The sequence below is a fragment of the Macaca mulatta genome, chromosome 17, assembly GCF_049350105.2.
Source record: "Macaca mulatta isolate MMU2019108-1 chromosome 17, T2T-MMU8v2.0, whole genome shotgun sequence".
In the NCBI taxonomy this organism is placed as follows: Eukaryota; Metazoa; Chordata; class Mammalia; order Primates; family Cercopithecidae; genus Macaca; species Macaca mulatta.
Window position 1 is genome coordinate 70087978 of NC_133422.1, and position 25551 is coordinate 70113528.

At 38.6% G+C, this 25551-nt stretch overlaps 1 protein-coding gene across 10 annotated transcripts in view; it reads right to left on the reverse strand.

Moving 5' to 3' along the window:
- The window catches only part of TBC1D4 (TBC1 domain family member 4), a 212323-nt gene that overhangs the window by 53030 nt on the left and 133742 nt on the right, over positions 1 to 25551 (reverse strand). For all 10 annotated transcript variants that reach the window (XR_013407575.1, NM_001172423.2, XM_015121187.3 and 7 more), the window contains 5 exon segments: positions 22529 to 22633; positions 13566 to 13698; positions 5948 to 6039; positions 5578 to 5688; positions 888 to 1007 (listed from right to left, as the gene is read on the reverse strand). Coding sequence is in view for 9 of the 10 variants with exons in the window: in NM_001172423.2 (NP_001165894.2) it covers positions 888 to 1007; positions 5578 to 5688; positions 5948 to 6039; positions 13566 to 13698; positions 22529 to 22633 (561 nt within the window). In the remaining variant the exon portion in view is untranslated.

Here is a 25551-nt window from a genome sequence, read left to right on the forward strand (position 1 = left end):
ATCTCTATTGATCAAATTCACATAAAGGCCCCAGAATAAATCTCGATCTGAGAAGGAAACTTATTTTGAAAGATCATTTTGGGCCGGGCATGGTGGCTCACGCCTGTAATCCCAATACTTTGGGAGGCCGAGATGGGCAGATCACAAGGTCAAGAGATCAAGACCATCCTGGTCAACATGGTGAAACTCCATCTCTACTAAAAATATAAAAATTAGCCGGGCGTGGTGGTGTGCACCTGTAGTCCCAGCTACTCAGGAGGCAGAGGCAAGAGAATCACTTGAACCCGGGAGGTGGAGGTTGCAGTGAGCCAAGATCGTGCCACTGCACTCCAGGCTGGTGACAGAGCAAGACTGTGTCAAAGAAAAGGAAAAAAAAAAAAAAAAAAGATCATTTTGAGCTGGGCACGGTGGCTCTCACACCTTAATGCTAGCACTTTGGGAGGCCAAGGCAGGTGGATCACTTGAGGTCAGGAGTTCGAGAACAGCATGACCAACATGGTGAAAACCTGTCTCTACTAAAAGTACAAAAATTAGCCAGGCCTGGTGGTGTGTATCTGTAATCTCTGCTACTTGAGAGGCTGAGGCAGGAAATCTCTGCTACTTGAGAGGCTGAGGCAGGAGAATTGCTTGAACCCAGGAGGCAGAGGTTGCAGTGAGCTGAGATCTCACCACTGCACTCCAACTTGGGTGACAAGAGTGAAACTCCATTTCAAAAAAACAAAGCAAAACAAACAAACAAAAAAAGAACACTTTGTTAACTAATTTTTAAAAGTTATCTTAGGCTTTTTTTTTTTTTTTTAAGGAAATCCGTGAACCTGTTGGGACTGAAGCTAAACTGTTAGAAAACACAGATGTGCATACTTAAAAGACCATCAGCGCAATCTTACCCTTGAGAAGATATTTTCCAGGGAGCTAGTTAAGGATCTCTTAGCTTTATTTTTCAGAATGTCAAGTTTGAACCTTCCACTGCTTGTTGCATTTTCTGGGATTGTACTATTTGAAATAGTCTAAAAAAAGAAAAACGGATACATTTTAGTTTGGAAATACTCAAGGATAAATGAGACTTTAATTATAGGCTTAAGACTAAGCTATTAAAAATCACAAGAATTCTTCAGTAGCTCTATTATTAAGTAATAATTTAAGTCCCACACTGTGAACACAATGATTACAAGGAAGGGGGTTTAATTTTTCATATTGTATGTAATAAAAAGACAGATGTAAAATATTTCCTTCATGCCTTTCCTTTCCATGAATACATTCCTGCTGCATTTAGCAAAAATCATACTTGAGATGTCAATTTTTACTGCTGCTACTCTGATTAACATCTATAACTATCCCTTCCAAGATAGATATTTTATATCCAAATTACCAAGGAAAACACAGAACACAAGTTCCAAAGAACAAAGCATTTTCCAAACAAAACTGGATTATGGTAATGCCTCTGTTATAATTCCATTTTCATTTGTGAGTGGGTCATTTATCTCTGAGATCACAACTATAGAACCAAACTGTGTGAGAATCTACGATGTGTCCACTATATTAGGTTTTCTATGTATTTTATCCATTGAAGTAAGCAGCTACATGGTCCTTAGCAGCGAAAACCTTTCAAGCGAGAAACCTTATGATTTGCTTGGGGAGGGAACAGCAACACAAAGCACATGTAAGTATCAAATACGAAAGCAGGAAGATTGGCTGTGGGTCTAAACACGAAGAACAGAATACAGAGGATTCAGACAGGCAGGAAGAAAGGGATGAAGACTTCCCCAGAACTGGGGATAGTTGTTGGCAAAATCCTAAAAGGTGGATTGCTTAAGGGAGAGAAAGTCAGTGCATGTATTTAGTTAAAATATTACTTGCCATTACTTTTAATGGCAAAAACTGCAATTACGTCTGCACCTGCCTAATAGAAGGGAACAGTAAAAGGTAACATGAGAAAGTCAGGCTGGAAAACAAAAGCCTTGAATGTTCTTAAGTGCCAGATAAATAGGAAGAACTGGTAATCCAAATTTATAAGCAAAGGGAAATCCCTGTAAATGTAATGTTTTAGGGACAGTTATCTAAAAGGAGTGTTCAAAAACACACCTAAAAGACAGGAAAATCAGACTGAAAGATCAAACTGAACTCGAGGCTTCAGCACAGTCTATGTAGGAGGCAATAAGGGCCCACACTAGCACTAGCTCCATCAAATCAGTTAAGAAGTTACAGATGCAAGAAAGGCCCCACCAAGAAAGGAAAGGAGAAAAAACAATGGGTATAGATGTGGGCTGGACAGGGTTCAGGGTGTATAAAGCACTGGGATCACTCATTATTCTAAGGCTTCCAGATAAACAAATGTGACAAAATAGAAAAACTATATGGGCACTTAGCAAATATCTGACACACAGTAACTGCTCAGTAAATACCAGTTGAATAAATGGAAGGAAATGAAGGAAAGGAGAGCATGATGGAGGCAGAAACTTAGCTACGAGCAAGAAAACATTAACATGTTAAAATCTCCTCCTATATGATCATTTCTTTGTGATTTATCCATCACACAAAAATGCACATCTTGTGTACATCCTCCTTTAACTTCAGGTCCACATCAAAGCTCATGTCTTCCATATTTATACTCAAATTCCTCAATAGGCACCAAATGTATCAACCTCCATACTTACCACCTCAAATTCCTCTATGGGCACCAAATTCATTTTTCTAATTGAATCTCAAACACATTTCCACATTGAACTCTTATTTTTTATTCTCATCCACTGCCCCACTCTCGTCTGCTTTCTGTATTTCCAGGCTCCGTTTCATCAAATTTCCCCACATGGGAAACCATGACGTTGTTCACAGCAACTCCCTCTCCCTTCCTTTACAGATTCTTCCAGTCAGTCACTACGTCCTAAAGATTATGCCGCCTAAATAGCTCTTCACTCAGTTCCTTCCTCACTTCTCTAGGGCTCTAGCTTGATCTCTCTCCTGAGTTAAATAAATGCTTCAAGACAGAATTATTCAAGCTATTTATGTACCAATGCTACCTCTAACTTGTGCATACATCATTATACCAATCACATCGTAGTTTAATGTATTTGGTTTCATGTTGTTTTCTCCTCCTAAACAGTTAAGATGGCAGGACAGGGTCACCACTATTCATCACTGTTTCCTAGTACACAGTCTGTACTCGATAAAGATTTCTGCAATAATTAAATCACTTATCACATATTTTATTAAAACATTCTCCCAACTGGAGAATATGACTTAGTCCTAACCCCCTCACCCAGCAACCTACCCAACAAATAAATCTACCATCAGAAGAACAGCAGAATTTTCTCTTTGTGGTGCAAATCTGATCTTCTCACTCCCTTACTTCAAATCCTTCCACGACAAAGTCAGGCCTGCCAGTAACTTAAGGCCCTTTCTCATCTCATTCTGCCTATCATCCCAGCCTTGTTTCCCCCACCAACCCCCAAGCACGACCTCAAAACTAGCACCTAATTCCAGTGCCTGCATAGAGTAAGTTTGGGCACACCACTACATAACTTTATGCTCAACCTTCCTCTCACTCTTCTTCCCTCCCTCCCTCCCTCCCTCCCTTTCTTTTTTTTTTTTTTTGAGACAGAGTCTCACTGTCATCTGGGGAGTACAGTGGTGTGATCTCAGCTCACTGCAACCTCTGCCTCCCAGGTTCACGTGATTCTCCTGCCTCAGCCTCCTGAGTAGCTAGGATTACAGGTGCCCACCACCACACTGGCTAATTTTTTTGTATTTTTAATAGAGACAGGATTTCACTATATTGGCCAGAGTCTCAAACTCCCGACCTCACGATCTGCCCGCCTCAGCCTCCTGAAGTGCTGGGATTACAGGCGTGAGCCACTGCACCCAGCCCAACAGTTCCTCAACTGTTCTGACAGCTAAGTTTATCTCTCCTAAAATTCCAGCTCCCCCAAATGTCTTTCCTCTTGAATCTCCTCTTCTCTTACTCTCCACTGCAGCTCCAAAGCAAAGACATAGCTACTTTTGTGCTCACTACAGATGCTTTTTTTTTTTGTCATTGAGTCGGAGTTCTTTCTTTATATATTCTGAATAGTAAACCCTCATTACATAAGTGGTTTGTAGATATTTTCTCCCACTCTGTGAGGGTGTTTTTTCATACTCTTGACAATGTGCTTTAATATACACATGTTTTTAACTTTCCATGGTGTATATGTATCACATTCTTTATCCAGCCTATCACTGATGGGCATTTAGGTTGATTCCATGTCTTTGCTATTGTGAATAGTGCTGCTAAAATCTGCACAACAAACTCCCATGACAGTTGATACAGTAAAAGCATTTGACAAAGTCCAATACCCTCTCATGATAAAAATACTTGAACTAGGAATAGAAGAAAAATTCCTCACAGTGATAAAGGCCATATACAAAAAAAACTCACATCTAACGTCATACTCAATGGCAAAAAATGAAGCTGGACCTCACCTTATACCCGATACAAAACTTAACTTAAAATTGATACAGATTCTTTTTTTAAGCCACTTATTGAATTTTTTCTATGTATCTATTGATCTGTTTGCATTCCCCTTTCAAATATTTGAGCTGTTCTCTGGAGGGCACATGATTCATTCATCAGTTTTTTTTGTCACCCTTTTCCATCACATAGTGTAACTCATAGAAAGTTCTCAAGAAATGCTTTTCTGTGACTAAATGAAGGACTATGTACTAACGATATGTGATTTGTTTTGAATATAGTGAAATAAAGACACAACTTGAATTAATGTTATCAAGACTAAATATTTCAATATCCCCTTTGATGTTACTGCTGGTAGTCCTGCTTCTTCTATATGCAGCAGAGGATAAATTCTAAACCACATGCGCAAAAATACCAACCCTCAGTTTGCAGCTAGGGTACCATTTACACGATATTACTGGTGTTTCACCATTTGGGCTATCTCCACTTTTGATGAAATAAAATGTTCATATGAATTGGAAATAAAATAATAGATTAATATAACTAAAAATAATGTACATTCATTCTAAATCATGAACATGTACTATTAATACTTTTTTTAAACCAAAACCCACAAATTCTTTGACATTTTAAGACCATCATTAGTTAGCTCAATGTGTCAGTGCCTGCTAAAATTCCCTATAAAACGGCCGGGCACGGTGGCTCACGCCTGTAATCCCAGCACTTTGGGAGGCTGAGGCAGGCAGATCACCTGAAGTCGGGAGTTCAAGAGCACGCTGACCAACATGGAGAAACCCTGTCTCTACCAAAAATACAAAATTAGCTGGGTGTGATGGCGCATGCCTGTAGTCCCAACTACCCGGGAAGCTGAGGCAGGAGAATCACTTGAACGTGGTAGGCGGAGGTTGCGGTGAGCCGAGATAGTGCCATTGCACTCCAGCCTGGGCAATAAGAGTGAAACTCTGTCTTAAAAAAAAAAAAAAAGTCCTTATAAAACTACCAAAATGCTGCGGGGGCGTCACAGGAAACTCTGATAGGACTTTAGCCCTAAAGAACCTGACAGTACAAACGGAAGAATTAAGAAAATCCATAAACAACCACAAAAGTTGGCGAAGGAGGAAGTATCTTCTCACCGAAGGGCCTTCCCCAATGTGCACGTGCGTCTTCTGCCTGGCCTCACACATCTGCCTCAGGTGTAAGATCACAAGTTCATTTTCTTCCTGGTCACCGGCTGGCTTCATTTTCTGTTCAACAGACAAACCAAAAGAACACTATGGCAACACAGCTTCTCTCCTTTCATTCCGTCTGGCAGACAAACGTAAACAAAGCTAAGAGTTTTAACTTAGCTCAGAAGCAAGAATACAACGGCATTCTATACTACCCAATGGTACTCTAGGTCATGCATCTTTAACTCTAGGCAGCAGAATGAAAACAGGAATGCATAAAACAGGATTCAATTCTCATTCCTTATGTCTTATTTATGAGACCTACAAATAATGTTACCTGAACTCTTTCAAAGATGTCAGCTTGCTCATTATCTGTCAGTGATGAGAGATGCCTCTGTATTACCAGCTTGGCTCTTGGGGGGTAGAGGCCTAAGGAAAATGATAAGGGAAGGTATTAAACAGAGATCCAGCAGCAGAGATTCAGGGGCAGATAATGCATTACACTTCACCTCTTCCCAAGCAGGCTCTGAACTTAAATCTTTTCAAGGAGACGTGTTCCTGCCTACAAGAAACCTTGGATCATTGAAATGATTGAAACTAGATGAAAAACCTCTCCACCAAAATCAACAGCCCCAGTAGTGGTCTTGGCATTAAAATTACTAACAACAGGCCAGGTGCAGTGGCTCGCGCCTTTAATCCCAACACTTGGGGAGGTGGGAAAGAGTTTTCAGAAACCTTTCCTCTAGTTCTAATTCAGTACTGCAGTGGTTTAAAACAGGTCTGGTGACAGTGTGGCCACAGTATGGCAGCATTGTGTACCTTCTGACAAGCATGAAGCAAATTCTAGTTCTTTTAAACCCCGTCTCTACTAAAAATACAAAAATTAGCCAGCCATGGTGGCAGGAGCCTGTAATCCCAGCTACTCAGGAGGCTGAGGCAGGAGACTCGCTTGAACCCAGGAGGTGGAGGTTGCAGTGAGCCAAGATCGAGCCACTGCACTCCAGCCTGGGCAACAAAGTGAAAATCCATCTCAAAAAAACAACAACAAAAATTACTAGCAATGAATTTCTAAGCAATACTAAGCACAACCAGAAACCACTTTACACTAACAGCCACAGTAGAAACTCACAGATGATTTAACATTAACCTAAGACCTCACATGGAAATAACAGCTAAAGACTAGCCTTGGCCAAAAATGTGAAGCTTACAACTTGACATTTAAAGAAGAAAGAACAAGCAATAATTTTAAAAGGCAAGACTACAGCTTAGCCAGAGATCTCTTCCCCGATGCAGCTCTTGTTCTGTGAGAATAAAGTTTTAAGGATAGCACTAGCATTTAGTGAACTTGCAATGTTATTATTTTATCAAGAAATGATTTACTTCTTTATATCATGATATTCATAAACCTATCCCATTCTTACACATAATTTATACTAAGTCCTTGGAAAATCTTTTTTCATGAAAAGATTGTTTTTAAATTTTTTTTAAAAAAGAAAATTTAATTCATATTGCAGTAATTCAACAGACCATCCATCTTTAAAGAACAGATTTCTCTTCCTTCATTTCTTTAAAAGAAGATTCAGAGAAAAAGAGATTTTCATGACAGTTAGGTTCCACTTAGAGTATTGCTACTATATTTTGATTATGAAGAGAATATCTGGGTATATATAATATTTAATAAACGTTATAGGTAGGCCAGCATTTTAAAATCATTACAAGGCTGCCTTTGCTATCTTTCTCAGTTTATAACTAAATACATTACATGACGTTATGACTTAATTTGAATGTTTTCCATGTATTCTTTGTGTTTATTTACAAAGAATAAGACAAAGTAATTGGCCAAAAATACTTATAATTTGTTCTGCTAAGTTGCATCACAGAATTTAAAAATAATGTATTAGTCTATAAGTACATTTTGCATTTTTCTCATTGTAGTCATTTCTAAGAAAATATGAGGTGCCAGTCAACTGAAGTAAACTCATTTAATAGATTTGAGCTACTTTTTAAAATTAAATAACTAACAAGATCTCTACAGATAGTACACAGGAGGATCACCTGAAAATACACATTGTTTCAAAAGATCTAGAATTCACTTCACACTTGCCAGAATGCATACAGTACTGCCATCCTGCAGCCACACAGCCACCAGGCATGCTTTAAACCACTGTGCAGTATTGAATGAGAACTAGAGGAAAAGTTTCCAAAAACTCCGCTCCACATTTCTTTGTGCAATGTACAGCAAAATTTGGTGCATGTCTTGGTGATCACAGACAGAAAACTAAATTCATTTTGATGGTATGATGCCACTCACTATCACAGTTTTATTTTATTTTATTTTATTTTATCTTATTTATTTGAGTTGGATTTTCGCTCTTATTACCCAGGCTGGAGTGCAATGGCGTGATCTCGGCTCACCGCAACCTCCGCCTCCGCCTCCAGGTTCAAGCAATTCTCCTACCTTAGCCTTCTGAGTAGCTGGGATTACTGGTATGCGCCACCATGCCCAGCTACTTTTGTATTTTTAGTAAAGACAGTGTTTCTCCATGTTGGTCAGGCTGGTCTCCAACTCCCGACCTCAGGTGATCAGCCCGCCTCAGCCTCCCAAAGTGCTGGGATTAAAGACATGAACCACAGCGCCCGACTTTATTTTTTTATTTTATTTTATTATATTTTATTTTATTTTATCTTATCTTATTTTATTTTATTTTTTGAGACAGAGTTTCACTCTTGTCACCCAGGCTGGAGTGCAACGGTGCGATCTCAGCTCACTGCAACCTCTGCCTCCTGGGTTCAAGTGATTCTCATGCCTCAGCCTCCCAAGTATCTGGGATTACAGGTGCCCACCACCATGCCCAGCTAATTTTTGTATTTTTAGTAGACACAGAGTTTCATCATTTTGGCCAGGCTGGGCCTGAACTCCTGACCTCAGGTCATCCACCTGCCTCGGCCTCCCAAAGTGCTGGGATTACAGGCATTAGCCACTGCACCCGGCCACTATCACAATTTATTATTTGCTGGGAAAGTCTCCTTCAGAGGTTTAGACAATATATTATAATGATTCACATGATTGTTTTTGTTTTGTTTCGTGTTGTTTATTACTCAGGCGACTTAACATGGAAGATAAAAGATTGAAAAGAGGAAAAGAAAAATGAAGGTAATTATTTGAAGTATGTAACTAGGAAGTTTCTTTAGTCCTCTGTTTTAGTTAAAGAATTGGAATTGGCTGGAGTTTTATTTCTTTCAAACTATACATGCTCCCTCTTCCATGAATCTGATTGGCTGATTGGACTTCCTTTCTCTCAGCAGCTGGAATCACTGACTAGCGAATTACTGATATTGAAAGCATGTATATTATCCACTATGCATGTTAATGTAGGAAACCAACATTAGGATAATCACTCTATCTCCATGATACTCAGCATCACTTTTCAGGTTCACATTCTGAGGTCTGGTCCTTGGGAAATAGTGTTCCCCTTTGATGCCACCTCCTCAATTCACTTTGGTCCACAGAGATGGCTGACTCTGTTCCTCCTGGGATAAACAGTAAGAGTGAACACAAGGACAGACGGTGAAGGCTCACATACACATACTTATCTACTCTATTTTTATCTTATTTTTGTCATTAAAAATAGAACTCAATGCAGCCAAATGTATTGACCAGAATACTCCAATTCTGAATGAGCGAAATAAAATACTATTATATGGTACTTTAAAATATCTTTCTCACTAACGATACTTTTATTAATTTGTTTATCTAAATGTGATCCTTCTTCAAGCTCTGTACTTTGTACCTAAGCATAAAACAAACTTAGAATTCACAGTTTGTGAATTCTAAGTAACTCTTAGTAACTCTTCGGAAAATGCACAGATACCAGGGCTTCCAGGCCCTGAGGGTCCCTGCCTTTGGATACTCTCTTAGACAGAAGGTATCAAGGTGCTTTGGAAACCAATTGTGCAAGTCCAAATCCTGGCTCTGCCCCTTCCAAGCAACGTGAATACAGCAGTTACTACCCCACTACGGGTCTCAGTGTCTCAGCTGCTTCCTGTGTAAATGAGATTCCATTTTTTCATATGGATGGAATGGGCTAATACATGCGAAACACAATAGTGCCTCGCACATGGAGAGGCCTACAGAGGATCTGCCTTACTGTGACTACTTTTGTCCTTACTCTTAACATCAGAGTACTGTGCTGTCTTACTGCTATCTTTCCCCAACATAAAAAGCAGGAAGGAACAAATCCTATCAGACAGTGTGATCGAAGGCCTTAGGAAAACAACCCCGAGTGACTCAACAAGTGCTTCTTTTCACTCCCTTCAGATACATGCATGCCTTGCAGTGCATAAAGCTCAAGTATCAGAGTCCCTTCGAGATTTTGGGAAGGGCCCTAATAATTCTGAATTCATAATTGTTTATTACTTTTCTTTTTTCTTTAAAAAGGTATCTAAAACTGGCCGGGCACGGTGGCTCACGCCTATAATCCTAGCACTTTGGGAGGCCAAGGCAGGCAGATTGCCTGAGCTCAGGAGTTTGAGACCAGCCTGGGCAACATGGTGAAACCCCATCTCTATGAAAATACAAAAAAAAAAAGATATCTAAAACTATAAAAACATCAGGCTCCAGAAAATGAAGATCCAGCTATATATCTACACCGAGTCCTTTGTGTAAGTGATAGCTCCCCTAGAGGTTTAGAGCCAGCTTCTGACAAAGACTGACTACTTTTATGAGAACTTAAAACTTCTGTTTTGTAATAGAAAATATATTTTAAAACACACCTAGAGTCTGTTTAAATAATTTTAAAAACAGAAATATAAAGTTGTTTCTTTACTCCTATGTTTATCACTTTGCCTACATAGAACTAATTTATTTTACAGTGTATGGTTTGAAAAATACAATTTAAGAAGGAAAATATTACTTATAAACAATGGGGTAAGGAATATTTGGAAACTCTCTGCAACTCTTCTGTAAATCTAAAAGTAGATCAAAATTTTGTGTTTTTTCATATACTAAGTTCTGGGATACATGTGCAGAATATGCAGGCTTGTTACAAAGGTATACATCGTGCCATGGTGGTTTGCTGCACCCATCAACCCGTCATCTACATTAGGTATTTCTCCTAATGCTCTCCCTCCCCTAGACCCCCACTCCTCGACAGGCCCCGGCATGTGATGTTCCCCTCCCTGTGTCTGTGTGTTCTCAATGTTCAGTTCCCACTTATGAGTGAGAACATGCAGTGTTTGATTTTCTGTTCCTGTGTTAGTTTGCTGAGAATGATGGTTTCCAGCCTCATCCATGTCCCTGCAAAAGACACGAACTCATCCTTTTTTATGGCTGCATAGTATTCCATGGTGTATATGTGCTGTTTTTGCTTTATCTGGTCTATCATTGATGGACATTTGGGTTGGTTCCAAGTCTTTGCTAGTGTGGATAGTGCTGCAACAAACATACGTGTGCATGTGTTTTTAGAACAGAATGATTTATAATCCTTTGGGTATATACCCAGTAATGGGATTGCTGGGTCAAATGGTATTTCTGGCTCTAGATCCTTGAGGAATTGCCACACTGTCTTCCTGAAAGTGACAGAGTGTAGATCAAAGTTTTTGAAAAAAAATTTACGGCATTATACTATGTTTTTTTCCATATATACAAATATATGCTATATATGTTGTTAAGCAAATTATTTTTTCACTCAATAATACAATTTTAAGATGCATCCATGCTGACATATAGTTCCAATTCATTCCTATTAATTGCTTCATTATGTGAATATACTACTAATTATCCCATTGATCAACATCTAGATCATTTCCAATTTTCCATCATTTACAAATAACAAAACCTTTTAAATGTCACCTTCTGTACTTTTATATAAGAGTTTTTCTTATCAAGACATGGAACTTCTAGATAACAGAGTATGTGCAATGTTAGGTTAACGAGTTTATATTAACTGTCCCCCCAAAATGGCTGTAGCAATCTCCACTCCCATCAGTATTACACAAACATATTACACAACTATACAATTTCTCCAACAGTTAACCTGATGAGTATCTTATTGTTTCCATTTTCATTTCTCTGACATCCAGTAAGGTTCAGCATCCTTACATTTCCATTCTTGGAACTTTTCATTTCCTTTTCTGAGAAGTATTTTTCAGTATGACTTATACAATTTCCTACTGTGTGGTTTAATCTTTTTCTTATAGGTTAAAGTTCTTACAAATTCTGGATTCCAATCTGCTATCTCCTTGTTTGTTACTGGTCATATAACTCCCAAACATTTACTGTTATGTAAACACTTTAAATTTTCATAAAGTCAAATATGTCAGTGTCTTCTTCTGATTGTTCTTGAATTTCTGTGTCTTAATAAATCTCCCTTCAAGAAATAAGAATAATCTTCTTGTTTTCTTTTAATAGTTTTAATATTTTGTTTGTTTACACTGAGGACTTTGATCTGTCTAGCATGTATTACTAAGCAGGATGAATATAAGCAATCTTTGCCCTTTTGGATGGCAAATTGATCCAACACCATCTCCTGAGTAACTGGTACCCCCCGACACACAGATTTACATGCTTCCTTTACCACACAGCTAAGAATGTTCCATTTTTGTAAATGCTTTATGTGTTTGAAAATAATGTACATTCTGCAAAATTATAATTCTAATTGTTTAAGCCTATTACATTGAAACAGTCTTTGGCTGGGCACAGTGGCTCATGCTTGTAATCCCAGCACTTTGGGAGGCCAAGGCGGGAGGATTGCTTGAGACCAAGAATTTGATACCAGGCTGGGCACCATAGTGAGACTCCATCTCTACAAAAAATTTTTTTAAAAATTAGCCGGGTGTGGTGGCACACATCTGTAGTCCCAATTACTTGGAATGCTGAGGCAGGAGGATTGCTTGAAGCTGGTAGGTAGAGGCTGCAGTGAGTTGTAATCACATCACTGTACTCCAGCCTGGGCAAGAGAGCAAGGCTGTGCCTCAAAACAACCAACCAATCAACCAAAAAAAAAAAAATCTGTGTTTGATCATACAGTTGTGTAAATATTCAATGAATACTGTTACTCATCATTCATTCTGCCCTGTGCCTATGATTCTGCCGCCTACTGAACAGAAATCATGATGTGCATTTACAGTGTCTAGACCAACCTCTGCTATGTTTATTAATAATTTGCACTCTTCCCATGTATTATAACACCTGTCATAATGAATTGCATTTATTTGCTAATATACCTGTCTCCCACTCTAGACTGTAAGCTTCTTGGGATTAGTCCATGTCTCAATCATTTCTGTATCTCCCAGTGCCTAGCACATTGCCTGGTCCAGAGTAGACATTTCACTAGTGTTTATTAAATTGTGTTTTTTGTCTTGTATAGTAGTTTTCAAGCTTTTTCATGTTGTTGTTAGTAAGAGATAATGAAATGAGGTTGAGTCATAGGATCATCTCTTTCTCATGCCCTTCACTCCTCCTCAGAACATATTTTTTTAAAAACTGCTTTATATTATCACCTCTATTATCTCTGTCATTGACAAATGTACTTCAAAAGCCAAGCAGGCTTCATTAAAGTTCTACATTTTTAGAACAGGAACTCATCATCAAATAAGGGAGAAAAAGGGAAATATTAAATAATCACTTGACAGTCTGTGATGGTTTTGTCTCTCTTCATTCATTCAGCAAATATTTGGTCAGTTCCCACCATGTACTTAGCAGTCTTAAAAACTGTGGGAAATACAAATACCTTCTTGAGTTTGCCTTTAGAAATGAGAGAGTGACACAGAGAGAGAGAGTGTGTGAAGCACCTAGCAGAGATTGACAGCACACTCATTTGAGTGAACATGAGAAATGATTCTTCGGGTCCTTGTTTCATACTGAAACAAAGAACTATTCAATGACAACAGGGACTTTCTCATTTCCCAAGTGCCAAAGCAAACTTCCCTTTTGCCAAGGCCACATAAAACTGTACCTTCAATCCTTTCACAGAGCTTATGCAAAGAGTGCATCGGGCAGGCCTCGCACAGTTTAATCTGCGTCTTGGCACTCTGCAGGGCAGCCGCCGTACTGAAGGCCTGTTTCAGAGTCAGCATTACCTCATCAACCTACAGGAAGAAACAAAACTCAGGTCTACAAAAGTTGGCTTGCATAGCAACATTCAAAATTCAACAGCAATGTGAGCCTGTGTTGATGCTGACGAAATAAAAAATAATAGAATTTTGATGACTAGTGAGCTAGCCGAGAGAAAATACTAAGTCTTGTAGTTAGACATTTCATACACCAAATTGAAAGCTGGATGAAATAAGATTATTTCAGTGTGTGTAATATAATTCTGCTCTGTTAATTTAAATTTAATGCTGTTTTCAAATCGCATTGAGGGCTATGCCATCAGAGAGTTTAGTTGGCTAATCCTTCTGTTTAATTATACAGCTTATCAGATAAAGATCCTTTTGGAAGTTTTATCTGCCACTTATATGAAACAACAAAATAGGTCCAACACTCACTTTGTTAATAGGTATCCTATGCACTTTACTATTCTGGATTACTTTTGGTGTAAAAGCAAACAAAAAGTGTTAAGTACAATTCTGGATAAAAATGAGTTCCATTTAAACAAGGGTGGGGAAAGTCTGTGAACAATGCTGGCTTATCCCTGTAACTTCTGATTTATTATCATTCCACTTCTGATTTGTGACACTAAGAAGGTCTTACATAGAGGCATCTAACAGCTGAGTCTCACCATTAGACTGGCAGCTTGCAAATTACCAGCTAACTTCTTTTTTGTTCATCCATGACCCAGTCAAAAAGCTTTAATCTAGCCTTTTTACTTCCTGGATGCTTCTTTGAAACCAATTACCAGCTCATCCCCATGCATTGTTAAACCAGTTTTCAGTTGTATCTCCTTTTCTGTAAACAATCACAAATGTAAGGTGTCATTTTCCTACACTCTGTAGGTCTTAGATCAAATTATGAAACCTGCATGACAGAGCCATTGAGCACTAAGGGCCTCATCCGAACTAGCTTTGATATTCAAAACCATTTACCATGCTTGGTAAGCACATTTTTACATTCTCTTTCCCCTTCCCCATGGCCTGATTTAAGAATAAATTATTATTTAAAGAATGTAATCTATTTCTACATTTGAGTATATGAGGAAACTGAAACAAACAGAGACTATTCTTCTTCTATTTCTGAAAGAAGAGATCAAACACTGAGCAGTCAGTCATTATTCAATTATGTTTTATTATATCACCAACCTTAAGGCTTATGAATTTCTTATCATTCCATTAATAAAAGTAATTTTTCATAAAATGTTATTTTATACTATAAGCAAAAAGTAATAATTTCTAATTCTTCAAAATAAGAGGACTACATCTTTAATGACTTTGCATTTTTATTTCATTTGCCTTGTTATGCATTCAAAAGCTATTTGTGCAGATGTTCATTTATTTCTATTTTCTTGTTTCTCATTTATTTTAAACACGGAAGGGGTTAGCAATCTACTAGTAATATAAATAGCTTCCATATAAATTATTTGTCATTTAATAATACCGCCTTGTAAAAGGTATCTAGTAGAAATATTGAACTTTTGATGTTTTCACTATTTCTGGGTGAAACAAGAGGTCATGGTGTCTGAAATGTGGCTACCAACTTCTGTTGTACACAAATATTACTAAAAACTTATCTGACTTCTAAAATTATAAATACTTTATTTTCTAAAATCTATCTCTTTTCGCAAATGACCTATAAGTTTTTTATTATTATTAATATACTTTAAGTTCTAGGGTACATGTGTACAATGTACAGGTTTGTTACATATGTATACATGTACTATGTTGGTGTGCTGCACCCATTAACTCGTCATTTACATTAGGTATATCTCCTAATGCTATCCCTCCCCCCTCCCCCTTCCTGGTGTCTGATGGTGTGTGATGTTCCCCTTCCTGTGTCCAAGGGTTCTCATTGTTCAATTCCCACCTATAAGTGAGAACAGGCAGTGTTTGGTTTTTTTGTCCTTGCAATAGTTTGCTGAGAATGATGGTTTCCAGCTGCATCCATGTCCCTAACAAAGGACATGAACTCGTCCTTTTTCATGGCTGCATAGTATTCCATGGTGTATATGTGCCACATTTTCTTAATCCAGTCTATCATTGATGGACATATGGGTTGGTTCCAACTCTTTGCTATTGTGAATAGTGCCGCAATAAACATACGTGGGCATGTGTCTTTATAGCAGCATGATTTATAATCCTTTGGGTATATACCCAGTAATGGGATGGCTGGGTCAAATGGTATTTCTAGTTCTAGATCCTTGAGGAATCGCCACACTGTCTTCCACAATGGTTGAACTAGTTTACAGTCCCACCAACAGCGTAAAAGCGTTCCTATTTCTCCACATCCTCTCCAGCACTTGTTGCTTCCTGACTTTTTAATGATCGCCATTCTAACTGGTGTGAGATGGTATCTCATCGTGGTTTTGATTTGCATTTCTCTGATGGCCAGTGATCATGAGCATTTTTTCATGTGTCTGTTGGCTGCATAAATGTCTTCTTTTGAGAAGTGTCTGTTTATATCCTTTGCCCACTTTTTGAAGGGGTTATTTTTTTCTTGTAAATTTGTTTGAGTTCTTTATAGATTTTGGATATTAGCCCTTCGTCAGATGAGTAGATTGCAAAATTTTTTTCCCATTCTGTAGGCTGCCTGTTCACTCTGATGGTAGTTTCTTTTGCTGTGCAGAAGCTCTTTAGTTTAATTAGATCCCATTTGTCAATTCTGGCTTTTGTTGCCATTGCTTTTGGTGTTTTAGACATGAAGTCCTTGACAATGCCTATGTCCTGAATGGTATTGCCAAGGTTTTCTTCTAGGGTTTTCATGGTTTTAGGTCTAACATTTAAGTCTTTAATCCATCTTGAATTAATTTTTGTATATGGCATAAGGAAGGGATCCAGTTTCAGCTTTCTACATATGGCTAGCCAGTTTTCCTAGCACCATTTATTAAATAGGGAATCCTTTCCCCATTTCTTGTTTCTGTCAGGTTTGTCAAAGATCAGATGGTTGTAGATGTGTGGTATTATTTCTGAGGGCTCTGTTCTGTTCCATCGGTCTATATCTCTGTATTGGTAGCAGCACCATGCTGTTTTGGTTACTGTAGCCTTGTAGTATGGTTTGAAGTCAGGTAGCGTGATGCCTCCAGCTTTGTTCTTTTGACTTAGGATGACTCAGCAATGTGGGCTCTTTTTTGGTTCCGTATGAACTTTAAAGTAGTTTTTTTCCAATTCTGTGATGAAAGTCATAGGTAGCTTCATGGGGATGGCACTGAATCTATAAATTACCTTGGGCAGTATGGCCATTTTCACGATATTGATTCTTCTATCCACGAGCATGGAATGTTCTTCCATTTGTGTCCTCTTTTATTTTTTTGAGCCGTGGTTTGTAGTTCTCCTTGAAGAGGTCCTTCACATCCCTTGTAAGCTGGATTCCTAGGTATTTTATTCTCTTCGAAGCAATGGTGAATGGGAGTTCACTCATTATTTGGCTCTCTGCTTGTCTGTTATTGGTGTATAAGAATGCTTGCGATTTTTGCACATTGATTTTGTATTCTGAGACTTTGCTGAAGTTGCTTATCAGCTTAAGGAGATTTTGGACTGAGATGATGGGGTTTTCTAAACATACAATCATGTCATCTGCAAACAGGGACAATTTGACTTCCTCATTTCCTAATTGAATACCCTTTATTTCTTTCTCCTGCCTGATTGCCTTGGCCAGAACCTGCAACACTATGTTGAATAGGAGTGGTGAGAGAGGGCATCCCTGTCTTGTGCCAGTTTTCAAGGGGAATGCTTCCAGTTTTTGCCCATTCAATATGATATTGGCTGTGGGTTTGTCATAAATAGCTCTTATTATTTTGAGATACGTTCCATCAATACCGAATTTATTGAGAGTTTTTAGCATGAAGGGCTGTTGAATTTTGTCAAAGGTATTTTCTGCATCTATTGAGATAATCATGTGGTTTTTGTCTTTGGTTCTGTTTATATGCTGGATTATGTTTATTGATTTGCGTATGTTGAACCAGCTTTGCATCCCAGGGATGAAGCCCACTTGACCATGGTGGATAAGCTTTTTGACATGCTGCTGGTTTCGGTTTGCCAGTATTTTATTGAGGATTTTTGTATCAATGTTCATCAGGGATATTGGGCTAAAATTCTCTTTTTTTGTTGTGTCTCTGCCAGGTTTTGGTATCAGGATGATGTTGGCCTCATAAAATGAGTTAGGGAGGATTCTTTCTCTTTCTATTGATTGGAATAGTTTCAGAAGGAATGGTACCAGCTCCTCCTTGTACCTCTGGTAGAATTTGGCTGTGAATCCATCTGGTCCTGGACTTTTTTTGGTTGGTAAGCTATTAATTATTGCCTCAATTTCAGAACTTGTTATTGGTCTATCCAGAGATTCAACTTCTTCCTGGTTTAGTCTTGGGAGGGTGTATGTGTCCAAGAATTTATCCATTTCTTCTATATTTTCTAATTTATTTGCGTAGAGATGTTTACAGTATTCTCTGATGGTAGTTTGTATTTCTGTGGGATTGGTGGTGATATCCCCTTTATCATTTTTTATTGCGTCTACTTGATTCTTCTCTCTTTTCTTCTTTATTAGTCTTGCTAGTGGTCTATCAATTTTGTTGATCTTTTCAAAACAACAGCTCCTGGATTCATTGATTTTTTTTTTGAAGAGTCTTTTGTGTCTCTATCTCCTTCACTTCTGCTCTGATCTTAGTTATTTCTTGCCTTCTGCTAGCTTTTGAATGCGTTTGCTCTTGTTTCTCTAGTTCTTTTAATTGTGATGTTAGGGTATCAATTTTAGATCTTTCCTGCTTTCTCCCGTGGGCATTTAGTGCTATAAATTTCCCTCTACACACTGCTTTAAATGTGTCCCAGAGATTCTGGTATGATGTGTCTTTGTTCTCACTAGTTTCAAAGAACATCTTTATTTCTGCCTTCATTTTGTTATGTACCCAGTAGTCATTCAGGAGCAGGTTGTTCAGTTTCCATGTACTTGAGCGGTTTTGAGTGAGTTTCTTAATCCTGAGTTCTAGTTTGATTGCACTGTGGTCTGAGAGACAGTTTGTTATAATTTCTGTTCTTTTATATTTGCTGAGGAGTGCTTTACTTCCAACTATGTGGTCAGTTTTGGAATAAGTGTGATGTGGTGCTGAGAAGAATGTATATTCTGTTGATTTGGGGTGGAGAGTTCTGTAGATGTCTTTTGGTTATACTTTCCCTGAATATTTTGGTCTGCATCTGTGGAGTTTACATTTTCTTCATTTGTAAGTAGCAGTTCACCTGTACTTTTTTCACACTCTTCAAATCCTGTTTCAGAGAAAGCACTTTTGAAGAAATAATATGTTCTACAAATCTCAAGGGTTGGTTAAACAAGATTAAGCTGCCTGCTACAATGAACGAACGAACGAACGAAAGAAAAAGAAAGAAAAAGGAAGGAAGGAAGGAAGGAAGGAAGGAAGGAAGGAAGGAAGGAAGGAAGGAAGGAAGGAAGGAAGAAAGGAAAGAAAGAAAGAGGGAGAAGGAAAGAAGGGAGAAGGTTGGGAGAGACAAAGGGAGGAGAAAAGGAAGAACTGATCATCTAAACTTCCAACATAGCCCTCCAGGGCCCGTAAGAACACTACCCTGTTTACAAATTCATAGCAATTATTACAAAGAAGCAAAAGAAAATGCTAATTGTGTATTCTTGGTACTCAGAGAAGGTAAATGAGCATGCGTGGTGTTGCAATACATTGTCTTACACGAGCCACATCACTCCTAACACTGCTTAGACTGATAATATTTACTTGCTTTGTTTTGGTCTATGTATCAGCTCCTTAAGCAATCCTCTATTATGAAGGAAATTTACGTTTAATTTTCTTGAGACTTGCAGTTCTGATGCCTCACTATTCAGTTAAGATGCTTACTGATAAAATTAAACATGGTTTGAAAGATCCTAGCATAGGCCTGTTCTTAAGAATAATTATGCCAAACCTCAGATTCTGACACAGCTTCAAGCAGTAGGAAGGCATTCACAGCCAGTCAAGTCTGTTGCCTTAGTCACAGATCACGCTAGGTGGAAAAATACAGCATGTGCCCAGACTTTCTATTGTGATTCCCTGTTTCCAAAACTCATTCTACATGCATGAGGGCAAAAATGAAAACATTGAAAACTAAAAACAAAACAAAACCTGTAAAAAAGATTAGAAGTAACAAAGTTTTATGTCATTTTCCTTTTAGTGCAAGTTCTCCAGAGATCACAGATTAACCAGCACCTAGAAAATGATTATCTGAAGTTAAGAGTAATGCAGTCATTCAATCACTCAAAGTACAAAAGTACCAAGCACCTGCTATCCTAGAACCTCCATGACACAACACGTAAAAGAGATAGTCTGAAATCTGTGAAACTCACAATCTAGTAGGGTAGGTGGTTATGCAACAGATAAGTGAGTGTGGGGACTGGCAAGAATTGTTGGAGACCTAGGAATAAAGTATAGTAAGAGAACTAACAATAGCGCAACTAAAGGAGGCAATTCCTGCAAAACAGGGGGTCAGGAAAGACTTCAGTAGGATGTGATATGTAAGCTGAGGCCGGAAAAATATGCAGTAGAAAAGAAAGGGAATGGTACTCAGGTTTTAGTAGGGCAGAGCCAGGCCTGCTTCACTTCCAAAATTAAAAGCAGTTAAAAAAAAGAGATAACTAAAGCACTGCACCCTCTCCTCGCTTAGTAACAGCCAGATTCTTGAGGCTGACATGGCCTCCTTCCCAGCTGGCCAGTATGAAAGGCAGCACGCCCTGGTTCTGGCATCCTCTGACATGGTACACTCCTCACTCCATGCAGTGAATGGGGACCTCTGAGTTTCAGCTGTACTACTGTGAGCCATAGTGGGCCTTCAGAGAGCTGCAGTCTCTCACTCAAGTCCCATGAACTAACCAACATGTGTGGGTTTCAGTAGCAAGTCAAACTAAAAGCAGTATCACATCAACCATCAAAGCAGTCTTTGTGGTCTGACCCAGAGAAGAGCTTGTAAGACGAACGGCGTGTATGAGAAAGGTCACGAAAGGGCATGGCATTCCAGTCTAAGTGCAGATGAGGCTAGAGAATGAAGTGAGCCCCGCTGTGTGCTACACAATCTGGATTTTGTCCCTTAACAGTGAGGCATGAACCAGGTTCCAAGGAGGAAATTTTGTGAGAATAAAACTCTAGCACAATGTAGAAAATGAAGAGATGGCAAATTAAACTAGTGGCAGGATTACTAGTTAGGACACTAACACAAGGGCCGAAGTAAAGAAGATGAATGCCTAGAATCAGGCAGCAAAGAAGAAAAGTGGGAGAATGGAGAAAAGAGACATTCTTTTTCAGTCAATAGGATTTGATAAACAACTGCATATAAAATGTGAAAGAGATACATTGGCATTTCTAAGTAGAGAAGTTAGGTAAATGGTGCTTCCAAAATAAAACATATGGGGTATATGATAGGTTTTAGAAAGGTAGCAGAGTGGGGGATCCAGAATGTGGTAGAGGGATCAGCCCTAGAGTAGAGGAGGGACACAGAGAAGGAGTGAGGTGTGAGTGTGCAGGGAATGGGTGGGGAGCAGGGCGTGTGTGGAATAACATCCTAGGATATCACTTTCTACCAAACTCTTACTTTGTTGGCATTCTCTAATGTTAGGTCACCGGTTTTCTTTGGCTTTCTTTCTTTTTCCTCCCCCAGTTCTATCCAACCTGTCTTTCACTGTCATTTACACAATGACAATCTCAAATTTCTCTCTCAAGTCCTAAATGCAACCTATTTAGCAACAGTCCCTGGATATCAACATGTGGATATTTCATATGTATGGTTATTTAGAGGAAGGACAAAACTCAAATGGAACTCTCGAGAACAGGAAACTGTTAGTGACGGGAGTTTTATATCTTTTAGAGAAAAAGATGAAGGCCAGAGGCTGCTGGTCACAAAGTGCCTTTGAACAAATTCACTCCTACTTCTTCATTATTTCTAACCTCGGTGTCCACACTGGGAACGTGGAAGGCAAGAGTTGGGCAGGGATAATTGTGATATGCACCAAGGGCACAAGGACAATGCTGCCTGACTGATTTCCATATGACGAAGTTTTATGTGTTTCCCTGGAAGAAATCCTGGTGGGAGGATCACATGTCTAAGAAAATAATTTTCTGTAAACTTTTCTAAAAATGGTGATGCGTATGTCTAAAGGTTTGTGTTAAAATGATATGGGGAGATGGCATAAGTGCAAGAATAAGTAAAAACTTTGAGGGGAAAAAAGTCAACATATTTCTTAGCCACTCAGATATATGTCCAAGCCTGCCTTATATGTTTCCTCTTGAACTCCAATTACCTTTAGTTGAGAGCAGGAGAGGGGTAGTGTTAAAGATAAAGAACTGACTTTTAAATGCCAAAGAAGAAAATGAAGGTTAAAGTAAGACCACAACAAATATGATATTTTAAAAATGAAGAAGGGACTAATAAAATAAAGGAAGAAAACGAAAAGAGCTCTCTATTCTGCTGATATAAGCATTATCTATTCTGCGATGTTATAGCAATTAAGAAAATAAAAGATCAATGGCCTTCCTTATCTTCTCATATGAGCAATGAAAAAAGTAACAGCTTTTCTCCTATTATAAGTCTTTTCCTACCTTTTAAAAATGCTCAAGCTTCCATGACTGGGTTTTTTAAACCCAAGAAAGTATCTAGGCATATATTTTACCATGACAATTATGTTTTTGCTTTTCTACTGCTGTGCTGCTTTGAAGGGGAAAAACATATTTCTAGATGCCTTCTTCTTCCCAAAGATAGCCATTTTGCAAGACCTGGGCTCCTAACAGGCAAGTCTTCTGTTTGACAGATGTGTCCGCAGGAGTAAGCAGACAGCAATAACACTACTTACCAGAGATTCGCTGGCACACTGGAATACGTAACAAATATACTGGCTAAGTCCAGGCTCTGGAGACTCCCGGCAGATAAAGCCAAAGTGATCGACATGCTTTATACCCTGGATGGAGGGGAAGAAGTGCAATACAAAATTTATGGGAATATATCTTTTAATCAACAATATGGAAAGTAACATCAGTTCTCTGCTTTCACAGTTCTATGAATTTCTTCTTCACAGTGATGAAGGGCAGACATAATGCCATAGCAAACTCATACAGTGGCCTGTCGATACTCAAAATAAAAGGTGAGACCAACGCAGACTGTTTTGCTTCTGATAAACACTCTGTGACTCAAGGCCACAGGAGGAAAAATATTGATGGTATGATCCACTGTGTCTTGTAATAAAATGCCACTCCATGTCTGCAAGTAATGGACTTTTCAATTTACTGTCTTCTTAGCACGGCAGTCTGATATTCATCATAAACCCTGTTCTTATCTATCTAGGCTAAGAATCTGAGAAAAACTAATACTGACAATACTCAAATTAAATGGCATGCAATTCCCTAAAGTATGCACAAAAACACTGGAATGTTTGTCTCTTTACAGACACTCAAGGAGCCACACTTAAAAGACTGATATGTTAAATAAATTATTGCAGGTGCCAATTATCCACACTGATGAATCATTGTACTTCCTAGACCCAGGCTAAATAACCTCCTTTATGTCTCATTTTAAAAAAAATCAGAATCATCTGTGATTTTCATTCAGTCTAAATGTATACATACCGGTATGTAGACAACACCTTAATAGCAAGCATAGTACTTAGAAAAGCCAGGTAGGTAAAAAATTTAAAGTTGTCCTGAAATCACCTAAATCTAAGTGAAAAGGAAAAACATGCTTTGAAGTCGGATTTGTGCTTAAACCTTGATTCAACTAATTGTGAGATACGTGATATTGCACTGGGTTGCTCATAACTATCTCTGAGCATCCATTTCTCGTTATAAAACAGTAGTAACAGCACCTACTGTCAGGAATGTTTGAGATTTAGAACTAAGAAATATAATTCCTAGGATGCTTGATAAATGGCAACCCCTGTTTTGTTATAATAAGCTCAATCTATCCAATAGAAATAGAAAAAGGAATCAATTCTGGTAAAAAGAAAAAGTCAGTACACAGGAGAGAGGTTGCAACTCTTGAGGTGAAACTAAGCAATCTGTATGGATATGATATCCATACAGATTAAATTTGCATGGTGACTACCAGCCCTCCATATGACGTTTAGATACACAACCTCGATTTTCATCTTTCCATTCTCATCTCCTTTCCTCTGGCTTTATCTCCTATAACATTCCCTTCTCACCTCCACAAGTCCAGCCACACTGGCCTCGATTTGGTACAATTTATTAGTGACTTAAGAATATCCTTTACTCGCTTAGTACTAAATGGGAAAAATTCACAGGACCTCATTAGCTCAGAGAGTCCTGAGGCACTGGCAACGTTTCCAGGAAAGAAAACCACTCCTGTAGTCCCCATGCTTGCCAGGCAAACAGTCCGACAGATTTTGAAGAAAGAAGCATTTGTGGGTGTGCACTATAAAAAATCAGGCTATTCCTGAAAACAGCCACATCACATGAGTTCAATTCCCTGGAAAGACATAATAAGAGCAGGGCCAGCCACTCAATGAGGAGCAGATGGCTAAACCTGACAATTACCTCGATGAAAGTCAGGGCTTTCCACAAATATCCCTCCTGCTTCTGTTTATTTCTTTTTCTGAACCAGAATATCAGAATGCACATCTTGACTTTAAAAACATACAAAGTGGAAACAAGAAATTGTATCTGAACTTCCAATTTTTGGTTTGGCTAGTTCTTTTTTCTATTTCTTTCTATTTTTTTTTTTCTTTTAGCTGCCCAATGAACATTGAGAGTTTTCTCACCAGGAGGCTCAGGAAGTGTGGCGTGGGAAGCACAGCTTTTGAGGATGCCCCTTGGTGCTCTGGGGTAGGAACTGCTTCGGTTCAGACATCACTTTCTCTTTAGTATTTGGCATAAGGCCCACCACGTGCAAAGTGCTCATTGATTCAACATGTATCGAACACCTCAGGGTTAAGCTCTGTCTGAGTACATCTGACTCTGATGTCCTACAGAATGACACCACAGACTTAGATACCTGCCCTCACAGCACTTATGATCTCCCAGGGACCACCAGTAAACTGGTAATTACAAGAATGCTTAATAAATACTTTTCAGTTAAAACTTCTGTGTCCTTTAAGTAGGAATTTAGAAATTTACAATATATTCCTCCTTATGTCAAGTGCTGACAAAGTTATTAGAGTAGAAAATTTTTATCTACACAATGTAATTTTATGTCTCCATATAATAGAAAGTATATTAAAACAAAATATCAGATGTGAACTGTATTAGCTGAGACTGAGGTAAACAATTAACAAGGTGTACAAAAACTGGCCAGCAGGGTGGCTCATGCTTGTAATCCCAGCACTTTGGGAGGCCAAGGCAGGAAGATCTCGAGGCCACAAGTTCAAGACCATTCTGGGCAACATAATGAGACCTCGTCTCTACAAAAAATTTAAGAAAATAAAAAAATAACAAGTAGCCAGACATGGTGGCACATGCCTGTGGTCCCAGCTGCTGGAGAGGCTGAGGTGGGAGGATTGCTCGAGCCGGAAAGGTCAAGACTGTAATGAGCCATGATCACGCCACTGCAATCCAGCCTGGATGACAGAGGAAGACCCTGTCTCCAGATAGATAAATAAATAAATAAATGTACAAAAACTGTCTTGTTATCTTCAAAGGGAAGAATGTCTGAATATCATACCTATAGCAATGCTAACTTCAAATTATTTTTAAAAAGATAGTAAATAAAGAAAACAAGATAGGCCGGCATGATTTTTCAACATTAAAATATAAGTAAGGACCTTGGCAAGATCCAACTCCTTAAAGGCAAGTCACTAAACAGAGAAGAAGTGACATTAAAATCTAAGTAAGGACCTTGGCAAGATCCAACTCCTTGAAGGTAAGT